General features: G+C 39.9%; 1 protein-coding gene across 1 annotated transcript in view; it reads left to right on the top strand.

Annotated features, from left to right (window-relative positions):
* LOC121384116 (serine/threonine-protein kinase 32A-like) overlaps window positions 1–13365 on the top strand; it is a 122270-nt gene that overhangs the window by 51336 nt on the left and 57569 nt on the right. The window contains exon 2 of the mRNA XM_041514356.1: window positions 6855–6910. Within this exon, the coding sequence (XP_041370290.1) occupies window positions 6855–6910 (56 nt within the window). The remainder of the gene's footprint in view (window positions 1–6854; window positions 6911–13365) is intronic.

The following is a 13365-nucleotide window of genomic DNA, read 5'->3' as shown; positions in this document are numbered from 1 at the left end:
TACATTTGTAAAAGGCACACATTTTGATTGCGCGTTTCTCTTTCGTTGTATTTTGGGTTCCCATTCTACAGAGAGTAGATTAACTTTTACTTCTGTAAACTGTTAATACATCGAGTTTTTGAAGGACCGGCATCTGCAACATCCTTGAAGTACCAATGTATCGAACGTCTTTGAGATATCGATATCTTCGAAGAGTCGATAGTTTTAAAATTTGGTGTGTATATACCGTTAAGACGGCAATTGTCTACAATGCATGTTTGTGACAACTGAAATGTTGAAAACCATAAATATTAATAGTAGTAGTAGTAGTAGTAGTAGTAGAAGTAGTAGTTGTAGTAGTAGTAGTAGTAGTAGTGATAGTAGTAGTAGTAGTAGTAGTAGTGATAGTAGTAGTAGTAGTAGTAGTGACAGTAGTAGTAGTAGTAGTAGTGATAGTAGTAGTAGTAGTGATAGTAGTAGTAGTGATAGGAGTAGGTAGTAGTAGTAGTAGTAGTAGTAATAGTAGCGGTGTTGGTAGTTGTAGTTGTAGTAGTGATAGTAGTAGAAGTAGTCGTGGTGACAGTATTAGTAATACTGTTAGTAGTAACAGTAGTCACAGTTGTATGAAGTTAAAGCAGATCTGAATAACTAAATCACTGTTAGTTTGTCATTTAACCCCCCCCCCCCAACAAAACAACAAAAATAAAACAAAACAAAAAAATAACCGCCAAAACAACAACAAACAAACAAAACTAACAAAAAACAACAACAAAACATTTTTTTTTCTTTAATATTTCTCTGTTCCACTTTATAATCAATCCTATTTCAGAAATCAATTAAATAATTTATTATGACAGTTCCTTCCATAAGCAAAGGAGTGTTAAATTTCCATCACATAAGCCTGTATCTCGTTTTTATATTATGTAGTTTTAATTTCAAAATCACGCCACCTTAGTGAGACGTGAAACTATTGTCAGTGATCAATTGTTACTTGTGGTGGTGGAATACCAAATCTCCCCACTGTCAACATATCTATCCAGATTGGGAAAGCATGTACAAATTACAAGGCCGAAATCAAGGCCCTCGAGAAAGCAGAAGAAGTTCTGAAGGATATGCCAGTCACCAACAAGCAAAACGTTGTACTGCTCACAGACACCCTTTTTCTCCTGTAATCTCCCACTGTACAATGAAAGACTCGTCCAACTAACAACATCACTAAATCAACTTGCAGCAAAAATCAACAAGCTCATCGTGTAGTGGATCCCTTCACATTGTAATGTGCCAGGCAATGAAAAGGCAGACCAACTGGCCAAGGATGGTTCCAATGGACAACAAGACCAAACACCATCCTCATACAAAGAAATTCAAACAATAATTAAACACTCACTCAAGTAAAAATGGCAAAGCGAACACCCAAACATCAATCCAACAGACCCCATCAACAACCTCAGTCGAGGGGAACAAATTACAATCTTCAGACTGCGCACATAACACTGTAGACTGCGGTCCCACCTTGCCAGGATTAAACATGTCCCCTCTCCAATCTGTCCCTGTGAACAAGCCGCAAAAACGGTTGAACACATCCTACAATACTGCCAACAACACAGCCAACTCAGAGATGCTCACTGGCCAACACCGACAAACACAGAAGAAAAACGTTATGGAGACCAGGAATCCCTCCGTGTCACTGTGAGATTCATCCTGGCAGCAAACATCTCCATGTGATATCATTACAAGAAGGAACGACAAGAAGAAGAAGAATTGTTACTTGTTTTTCCTTAGCCGTCAGATATCAAATAAAAATCTAGCCTTGTTTGCTTAATCGGCTTTCCCCACCAAATCATATACGTCAAGACTTTCTAATAATTACATCCACCTTGAACTCTAAACATTCTAAGAGTTTGTGTGATTTTCATCTATATAGTTAATAAGTCCCATTGTGCATAAGCGTACGGGGCTCCCATTTGTGTGTGTGTGTGTGTGTGTGGGGGGGGGGGGGGGGTTGGTGGTGGTGGTGGCTGATTTTCGCCCGAATTAAAATGCCCCAATCTGGATTACAACGTTTATTCATATTAGCATTACCGCCAAACCGCTGTATAGGGTTGCAAACGAATCGCCACGCATTTTTACATGAATTACAACTAATACTGTGGGTAGAATAATGAAAATACATGGTGAAAAGTGTTCAGGCCAGCTCATTTTGCCTGAATTTCCCCTTTTTTTTAATTTTGCCCGAATTTGCGGATTTTTTCCAGGGAGGGGCAGTCTCGTACGCTTAATTCATTGTGTTCAGCGATGCTAACGTTCGCTATTTGACTAGTCCCCATTGTGGTCATTAGATTTTACGTGTAGCACATAAAGCAGTTTAGCGAACGTCCTTCTGCTTCATCAACCGGCCTCGGTGGCGTCATGGCAGGCCATCGGTCTACAGGCTGGTAGGTACTGGGTTCGGATCCCAGTCGAGGCATGGGATTTTTAATCCAGATACCGACTCCAAACCCTGAGTGAGTGCTCCACAAGGCTCAATGGGTAGGTGTAAACCACTTGCACCGATCAGTGATCCATAACTGGTTCAACAAAGGCCATGGTTTGTGCTATCCTGCCTGTGGGAAGCGCAAATAAAAGATCCCTTGCTGCCTGTCGTAAAAAGAGTAGCCTATGTGGCGACAGCGGGTTTCCTCTAAAAACAGTGTCAGAATGACCATATGTTTGACGTCCAATAGCCGATGATAAGATAAAAAATCAATGTGCTCTAGTGGCGTCGTTAAATAAAACAAACTTTACTTTACTTTTCTGCTTCATCAGGCTGAACTCAACACAGATGTAACACACAATTAAAATTAACACAAATTATGTCTTGATAATTTTTTAATTCTTCAATGATTTTTAATATATTGCCCCCCCCCAAAAAAAAAAAAAGAAGGGGGGGGGGGGTGAAAAAGAAGAAAAAAAAGGTGAGGAATTGTCTTCATTTGGTCCATAATTTTACTTGTATTTTAATTATATCTTTAAAAAATACAAACGTAAGCAGGAATGTCAGGGCAACCATTTTTAAGTTAGTCTGGTAAACAAGTGTATGATGATCAATACTACTACCTTATGTTCGAGCGATTCGATTAAGCACGCCAAGAGACTCCACAATCCAAGCCATTAGCTGCTTATTATTTCTTTTAAAGTTCTTTTCAGAGACATGGACATCCGTTCAGCCATAATTGGAAGCTTAGAAGACACTCCTGTAGATATAATGACTCCCTAACACGACTCGTAGAAGAACAATGAATCTGACATGGCAACCTTCCCCCCCCCCCCCCCCCCCCCCCCCCCCCCCCCCCCCCCACCACACACACACGGCGCTAATTTGTTGGGTTCTTAATTACATTTTGTGTCGGCAACAGAAAGAATAATGGAGGAAATTCCGATATGTCGGGCTAAAAACAACCGTCATTATGTTGAAATAAATTCCAATATGTTCAATAGTTAGCCGTGATTTCGATGTAAATGTGCACCAGGAGCGAGTCTTAAAGATGCGTATTGGCTAGATTTATTTACGAATACCGTAAATCCTTTAATAGAGGCTTGTCTGGAATAGATGTCTGCCTCGATTAGAGACCGGGGTCCCCGAGTGTTGCTAAATAAATAGAGGCCAGCCTTGAATTATTGACGCCTGTCTTACACAAAGGCCTGGGCTGAGTTCACCAAGGCCGAGCAGAACAATGTTTGTTTTTCTTTTCTTTTTTTAAAAGTACTGGTACCGTATGTTAGTAAAGGTTTGCACGAAGAAAGAAAAGAAAAAAAGAAAATAAATAAAAGAAAAATAAATCAATAAAAACAATAGAATCTTGCCTGGAATAAAGGCCGGGTCTCATTTCATTTCATTTCAACTTATTTTCGTGTTTATATCCAATTAACGTTCAAGTACGCTGTCCTGTGCACACACACGCACACACACACACACACACACACACACACACACACACACACACACACACTTTGAGGCTATTTGGTTGTCTGTCCAGGACAGTGGGTTAGTTGTTTAATTGTTGGTTGTTAGTGAGAGAGAGAAGAGGGTGTAATGGCCTTATACCTAACTCATTGAGTCGTTAAAACTCGCCCTGGGTGGGGACCAGTAACGGGCTGCGAACCCTGTACCTACCAGCCTTAAGTCCGATAGCTTAACCACGACACCACCAAGGCCGGTGCCGGATCTCAAAGCCCAGGCTTCTATTTAAAGATTTACTGGGTATCAGTTCGAATTACTGGCCTTGAAATAGTACCGGTTATGCCAACGGGGATAAGGCTGGCTGATACTTGAAACTATTTCACATTGTGCCCCTTGGGGATCCGTCCCTTTTAGTCACCACGCTGGATTGTGCGCAAGGCCAATCCCTTTTCGAGTGTTTCCTCCAGGGATAAAGGTTAAATTAATGTAAGATTGAATTATATTGATATTTAGAAAACCCGTTCTAAAAAGTTAAAAGTTAAAGTTTCTTTTGTTTAACGACACCAATAGAGCACATTGATTAATTAATCAGTGGCTATCGGATGTCAAACATTTAGTAAAAGTAAAGTTTGTTTTGTTTAACGATACCACTAGATCACATTGATTAATTAATCATTGGCTATTGGATGTCAAACATTTGGTAATTATGACTCGTAGTCATCAAAGGAAACCCGCTACATTTGTTCATCTTTTACCAGTTTACCTCAGGCGAGCGCTCAAGCAAGTGAGTTAACTCCCGCCCTGTCCTTTCTAAAGTAGCGTCAAGTAAATTGTGAAAGATAATAGCTCTAAATAAATCTTTTTGGATGACACATAAACAAAATTCCTTTTATTTCCCCTTATTCATTTTAAAATATAAAACGTTTTCCCCATAACTGATACCCTTCTGCCCTGCACCAAGCCATTGGCCGTTCCCTCCTCCCTTTCTCCATCCCTCGCTCGCCCATCCATTAATTCACTCTCACAAAGGAAAATATAATAACCAGTCATTATGGCTCTCGTCTGTCGTCGGTAGAGCCAATAAACTGTCTTCTAATCTACGACGAGCATGTAGATAACGACGACGAGAAGATCTTTAATTAATTAGGATGGGTTATAACAGCAAGTTTTAGATACTAAAGCTTGGCATACACTGGCAGGAAGGAAATGTTTTGGGATTTTTTTAACGACGCATTTTATTTACGGTTATATGGCGTCACACAGATATCGAGAGAGGAAACCAGCTGTCGCCACTGCATGGGCTACTCTTTTCGATTAGCAGCATGGGATCTTTTATATGCACCATCCCACAGACAGGATAGTACATATCACGGCCTTTGTTACACCAGTTGTGGAACGAGAAATAGCCCAATATGTCCACCGACAGGGAGGGAATTTCGACTGAGTTTGGACCACCTGTGTTTGAAAGAATCAAAATAGTCTTATGTTATCATAATAATTGAATAATATACGAGAACGTTACAAACAATCAAATGATTGATTTGTGAAGGCTTAAACTTTAACAACAACAACAACAACAACGACAACACCACCATCACCAACAACGACATTCGATTATATAGACTGGGTCAAACAAATACGTTCTAGTCATCATATATTTCCTGTACATGGAAACGTCAGAAGAAGCTTTTCTATTATAGGAGAAAACAAAAGAAAAGCAGAAGAAAGATAGAAAGAACAATTAGGGGAACTTTTGTAGTTAGAGGGGATTGTAGGAGTTACCCAGTTACCCACCTACAAAACGAATGACAAAGTTTCCTTACAGTTTCAAAAGTGCGTTATTATTATTATTATTATTACTATTTAAATTTAAATTATTATTTTTTAATTTGATTGGCGAAGACCATATATTACTGTGTCCTTTTTGTTTGTTTGTTTTACTGCACCACTCTTAATTATTTTAGGCCTTGTTCAGCCCCGTATTTACTGAAAGAAGGGAGGAAAGGAAGGACATTTTTTATTTAACGACGCACTCAACACATTTATATGGCGTCAAACATATGGTGAAGGACCTCACAGATAATGAGAGAGGAAACCCGCTGTCGGCACTTCATGGGCTATTTTCGATTAGCTACAAAGGATATTTTATATGCACCACCCCACAGACAGGATAGTACATACCACGGCCTTTGTTACACCAGTTGTTGTTCCACTGGCTGGAACGAAAAATAGCTCAATGGGGCTACCGATGGGGATCGATCCTAAACCGACCGCTCATCAAGCGAGCGCTTTACCACTAGGCTACGTCCCGCCCACTTACTGACGGAGACCGACGGTCGGAGAGGTCGGTAAGATCTGATTCCAGCAGACTGACACCAACAACAGTTGAACATTTCTTTACGAGCAATCACAAATTAACATGTATTTATCTCAATACTATCAAGGATGCAACGTCTTCGTTTGGAACTGAAATCGCGCCACGTGCTATCAGTGACGTCCACTCTCAGTTGAATGCCCACACTCGGTTGGAACTGAAATCGCGCCACGTGCTATCAGTGACGCCCACTCTCAGTTGAATGCCCACACTCGCTTGGAACTGAAATAGCGCCACGTGCTATCAGTGACGTCCACTCTCAGTTGAATGCCCACACTCGCTTGGAACTGAAATCGCGCCACGTGCTATCAGTGACGTCCACTCTCAGTTGAATGCCCACACTCGGTTGATGCCCATAAATAAATATAGTGTAGTAAAATATAATTATTGTGTTTTGAAATATAGCTAGGTTTGTTGTTGTGTTGTTGTGTTTTGTTTGTTTGTTTGTTGTTGTTGTTTTTTGTGGGGTGTGTGTGTGTGTGTGCTAATATTATGTACTGTGAATTAACATTTAAGAGATTAATAGACATCCAACTAACAATTTACTTTTTGTTATTTCAGTTAACTTCGACCATTTCCAAATATTAAGGGCAATCGGAAAAGGAAGTTTTGGAAAGGTAAGTGTTAATTTGTTCTTTCTTTCCTTCCTACATACCGACATACCTACACACAGAAACACACACACACACACACACACACACACACACACACACACACACATATATACTGAACAAAAAAAGAAACTTCCGATTTGTACATATAGTATTTGTTGTGTTAAAGAATTCATTATGTAATGAAATTATATATGTAGTATTAGCCTTGAGCTGTATTATCAGGATTCATTAATTTTATCGATTATTTTTGCACTGTTAATCGTCGACAACGTGAAATTCAATTTGCACGTGCATGCATGGTTCGACATGTCCCGTGTAGTATTCGGTCAATTTGTTTTACTTGTCTTACTGACATTGTTGTCAAGTGAACGAAACCGCTTAAAAATTTGTGGAAAAAAAATTAACGTTTTTACATTGTAGCATTTTTAGTATGCCAAGAATACCCAATAATTTACACGAACGGGCGATTGGCATGCTTGATGCAGGCATGTCGACAGAAGACGTTGCAAGGCATGTTGGGAGTTCTAGTCGAGCGATTCGAAATCTTCGCGTAAGATTTCGAACGACAGGAAGCACCAACGACTTGCCACGTCGTGGACGTCCGCGTGTTACAACGCGTGGTCAAGACCGCTATATCATGAACACGCATTTGCGCAATCGATTCCAAACTGCCACTGCTACTGCTGCTAAAACACCTGGGCTTCATAATAACCGAATCAGTGGGCAAACTGTTCGTAATCGTCTGCGGGAGAACGGTTTACATGCACGACGTCCTTACGTCGAATGCGTTTTAATGCAACGTCATCGTCTAAATCGTCTTAATTGGGCACGTGTACACACTCGTTGGATACGGCGACGCTGGAATACCGTTCTTTTTTCGGATGAATCCAGATTTTCTTTACAACGTGGTTATGGCAGGGTGCGCGTCTACCGTAGGAGAAATGAACGCTATGCTGACTGTTGTGTTCTTGAACGAGATCGTTTCGGGGGTGGGGCTTCTGTCATGGTCTGGGCAGCCATTGCCCATGGTTATCGTTCACCACTAGTCGTCATTGATGGCAATTTAGATGCTCAACGTTACCGCGATGACATTCTCGCTCATCACGTCATTCCTCTGTTCCATAACAACGCCAACATCTCGATTTTTCAACATGATAATGCCACCTCTCATACAGCTAGAGACACTGTAAATTTTCTTAGGACAAATAACATTGATTTCATTGACGACTGGCCCGCTAAAAGTCCTGATCTCAACCCCATCGAGCATGTCTGGGATAGTCTGGACAGACGATTGAGGCGTCGTCCCAACCTACCCTCTAACGTCAACGAACTTCGTCAAGCGCTCATTCAGGAATGGAACAATATTCCACAGGCAGAAATCAACACTTTAGTCAATTCTATGCGCCTGCGATGCACTGCAGTGGTCAATTCAAGAGGTGGTCATACCCGTTATTAAGTGGATTTTTTTTTTTTTTTAACCCCTACCACACTTGGTCAAAATTTCTCCCAGTTTCTGTTAACCTATGCCCATGATTTTTGCACCAAACGATGCATCATGGAACACTCTTTAAACGCATATATAACAATTATTCCCCCGGTTTGTTTTCATCAAGTTATGTTCAAGCAAAGTTAGCGGAAGTTTCTTATTTTGTTCAGTATATATATACACACACGCAGTATTACTATTATTCACATAACACATCCCTTCATGCATTTTTCTACCTCATCCAACCATGTAAGCAATCACTTGTCTATAACATACCTACCTTTCTACATAACTACTTACGGGCCTACTTACCTGTCTACTTACCCACTTTCCTACCTTCCAACCTATTTACGTACGAGCGTACCTACCTACCTATTTACCTGCCTACCTATTAACATAATTCTCCACTGGTTAGCGACTAACTACATAAATATGTATGCATTATACACCTGCCTGCCTAGAAACGTACACAAATACGTGCCTACTTGCTTGTCTACTAACACAATACACAACTAACAACCTATCTACTAACCCATACATCAGGAGTGGGAATTCTCCTCGGATCAGCTGTTTTCCTCTCATGGAACATTGCGTTTCCTCGCATTTTAATAATCCTTTCCTCCAAAATGTTTCAGATGGCACATATTTTAACCTAGGATTTCAAGAATTTCCGGAACCCCTCTAGATTTCCTCTTTTTTACAGTTCGCCTATCTATAATATACAATACACAATGTCTTTTTATGTTTACTTTCGTTTTGATCGCTTCTCTTTTGCTTTGTACTGATGACTGTCTTCTTTGTACTTGCCCAATGCCGCACCTTGCAAGGATTTTTTTGCCCTCTGGTCCAATATACACTACCATACACACCTCGTGCTAAATATTGCGCATAAAGATGAATTCCGTAAATAAAACTGCAATAGGCGCCGACATCTTTGTTACTTAACATGGACGTGACTATCTACACAATGGTCGTAATTTAGGGAGAAAGCCCCATTTACTCGTCCCCGTGCTACATCTAATGACATAGTGTAATACTAATGGATGTGTATTAAACTCCCTTATGTTATGTTTACTCACATCAAAGAATATGAAGTTGAACTATTCAAATATTTGTTTGCAACATTCGATCACTTCTGTATTTTTTCTCATTCTCTCTGGATTTCTTTCTGGCGGTTGTTTCTATCGCTCATGTGGTTTTCAGTATCTAATAAATTTCACCATAATTCGAGTCTGTTCGATTTATTTGAATGACTTGAATTTAAATAGTATATTCTTACTACATGTTAAACAGTTTCAGTTGATTTTACATCTGCACTGTTGATGGAGACAAGGTGCCTAATTCACAAAGCTCGCGTAGGCTCGATTAAGCAATATGACATCGTCTTTAAAAGTCGTTTTGCATTGCACTGCAAAATCGCAGTTGCGAAAGTTAATGAATTAGGCCTTAACCCTTCTTGGATTAAAAAAACAAACACCCCCCGAAAAAAACCACCCAACAACAAACAAACCCCAAAACAAACCCAAACAACAACAAAACAAACAAACAACAACAACAAACAACAAACAAACAACCGGAATGGTAGCTTCTTTTTATCTTACTTTCATTTATCTGCAGTAAATAGTATATATTGCAAGACACACATGCTGATACCCATTTAACTACTCTAACATTATGCCCCCTCCCCTCCCGCTATCAATTTGTGTCATTACTAACCTGGCACTGTTAAACTGACCGTTTTATTCTACCTTAATGTAATTTTGACAGTGATTATGGAGTTAAGGCAAAAAATCGAATTACACTTTTTGTGGGAGCACTCAGTTTGAATATATATAATCTCATTGATTTGCTTAATGACAAATATTCTTCATTGATAATAGGTTAGTATGAGAAACTGCCTTCTCGCATGTGTAAGCCTTTTCGTTTGAACTGTCAGCGTGTGTTTGTGCGTGCCATTTGATCTTGAATGGTATGAGGCATCGCATTGCTTTAATGCATCTCGTATTCCCCAAGGGCTGTTCCATAATTGATACTGGAGGAGGGAAGAGGCATTATTTTTAACATAATGTAATTATGCACACAATATGTTTGAATTTCAAGCTCATCATGCATAACCGCTCATTTTGTTTTTCATTTTAACTTATTTTCGCGCTTATATCCAATTAAGGTTCAAGCACGCTATCCTGGGTACACACCTCAGCTATCCGGGCTGTCTGTCCAGGACAGTGAGTTAGTTGTTAGTTGATTAGTGGTTAGTAAGAGAGAAGAGGGTGTAGTGGCCTTACACCTACCCATTGAACCCGTAAGAACTCACTCTGGGTTGGAGCCCGTACCGGGCTGCGAACCCTGTACCTACCAGCCTGTAGTCCGACGGCTTAACCACTGCACCACCGAGGTCGGTATAACCGCTCAGGCTTTCTGCCAAAAAATAATTTGAGGGTACGTAAAAAAACAAAAACGCACCATAAGTGATCCAGTTAAGTGGTTATGGTTTGGAAATGTTTTGAAACTGAACACTTTATTCCATGCATTTTGACAATTTTTAAACAACACTTCTCTTACTATAACCTATCTGAAAATTCTTAAAACATATCCATTAAATTCCAAGATTTTAGGATATACAATTTTACTCACCGTACTCTCTGGCAGAAAACTTTCTTCTATCCCATACTGACATACAGACAACAACAGAGCAATAAAAACAAAAACAAATGTGAAACCAAAAGGTATTTGTAGACTTCAGAAATTCACGTTAATATATACATGCAAAGTATTTTAATTTGGAAACGTTTGTCACATTGAACAGCCAGAACAACAAAAACAATTGGCATACACGGCAGTTCAAAAGCAATGCTGCAGACATATAATAATAACAATAATAATTATTTCTGAAATAGCCCCACTTTTCGCCAACTCTTCACTGTCACGACACACTGTCACGAACGTTTAATGGCATACATTGAAATCGATAGTGGACAAAGGAAAGGAAAGAAATGTTGGTTTATAAACTTCTGGAACACTAGCCGCTGCTTTGTGGGGCAAGGAAAGGAATATTAGTTCAAGAACACATCGGCACACCATTAACAATAGCTATTTGGCAATGGCAATATGGCTATTTTTAATCTTGGTCGAGATATTAAGAAAATGATTGGTCTAGATGTTGAGAGAGGAGATCACCTGCCGCCAGATAGGCTACCTCTACTAAATATCAGCAAGGAAATTTGGAAACGTTTGTCACATTGAACAGCCAGAACCTCCAATGTGAATAACAACAAAACAATTGGCATACACGGCAGTTCAAAAGCAATGCTGCAGACCCATCAGGCATGTAATAATAACAATAATAATAGAGAGACAGGAAATCACCTGCCGCCAGATAGACTACACCTACTAAATATCAGCAAGAAAATTTGGAAACGTTTGTCACATTGAACAGCCAGAACATCCAATGTGAATGTGTCAAGAAATTTATTATTTGGACTTTCCCCGAAGCTGGGGCCTAATTCACAAAGGTCTCTTAGGCTCTGCTAGACAACAAAGCATCCTCTTTGTAAGTGTTTTAGCATTGCACTGCCAGATCGCAAATTTGCGAGAATTTAGTGAATTAGGTCCCTGGGCAGCAAGTACCTTTGATATATATGCCAGTTTTTGGAGCAATGTCCTTTAGAACAGAGTATACCATGGTCATTGACAATCTTTGCCATGTGCAAAATCAACGCGATCTGTAAATCACTCTCCTGAAATGGTGCTTTGCGAGCAATCTCATGAAGTGTCAAATAAAATGTATCAAACATTTTAACTGCAAGACGACCAATTTGCCGCTCTCCTAAATCTGTCCAGGCGAATGTGGAGGGGTGCGGAAGTGATCACTCGCCTTTCCTGGCGAAGACTGTGCTAACATACCGATATACAGTATCATTATATCCGTGAAGCATTGGTTGAAGGGGTGGGACGTTTCGCTTGATGCGCGGTCGGTCCAGGATCGATCCCCGTCGGTGGACCCATTGGGCTATTTCTCCTTGCAGGCAGTGCTCCACAGCTGGTGTAACAAAGGCCGTGGTATGTACTATCCTGTCTGTGGGATGGTGATTATAAAAGATCCCTTGCTGCTAATCAAAAACAGTAGCCCATGAAGTGGCGACAGCGGGTTTCCTCTCTCAATATATGTGTGGTCCTTATAACCGTAAATAAAATGTGTTGAGTGCGTCGTTAAATAAAACATCTCCTTCCTTCATTGGTTGAAAATAGACAAAACGTCAACTCGATCCCTAGTCAGACGCTCTACCACTTAACGAAATCGTATACATGCTTTGAAAATTATCAAATTATCAATTTATTATTATTAGACACACAGAAAATAATATACAGTAACACAACATTCTTCAGAGACCTAATACACCAAAGTTACAGCTCAATTTGATTCTGTAGATACTTGACGTCACAGTCGCGCGTGAGATCTCCATAAGACATATTTGCAGTACCAGCCGTCTGGTGAATCTTATGAATAATAAACGACAGTATTATGTTGGTCAGTTTGAAATAGATTTTATTAATGTTAAGCGATTTGGAATTTGCCAACAGACAAAATAATTTGACATACAGCCAAACTAAATGAGGTTTGTGTCCTTGAACCTTAAAGGGATATAACTGTGAAATTATGAGAATGCTTTGTATCGCAATATATCACGATATGGGTTCCCAGTATCAAGGAAGGAAATGTTTTATTTAACGACGCACTCAACACATTTTATTTACGGTTATATGGCGTCAGACATTTGGTTAAGGACCACACACATATTAAGAGAGGAAACCCGCTGTCACCACTTCATGGGCTACTCTTTTTTGATTAGCAGCAAGGGATCTTTTATATGCACCATCCCACAGACAGGATAGTACATACCACGGCCTTTCCCAGTATCAGGTGGTACGTATCGTAATATATTAGTTACATCAACGTCAACTAATTTCAAGG

This window comes from Gigantopelta aegis, chromosome 10, assembly GCF_016097555.1.
Source record: "Gigantopelta aegis isolate Gae_Host chromosome 10, Gae_host_genome, whole genome shotgun sequence".
NCBI classification, from domain to species: domain Eukaryota; kingdom Metazoa; phylum Mollusca; class Gastropoda; order Neomphalida; family Peltospiridae; genus Gigantopelta; species Gigantopelta aegis.
This window is presented reverse-complemented; position numbering and strand designations above follow the sequence as displayed.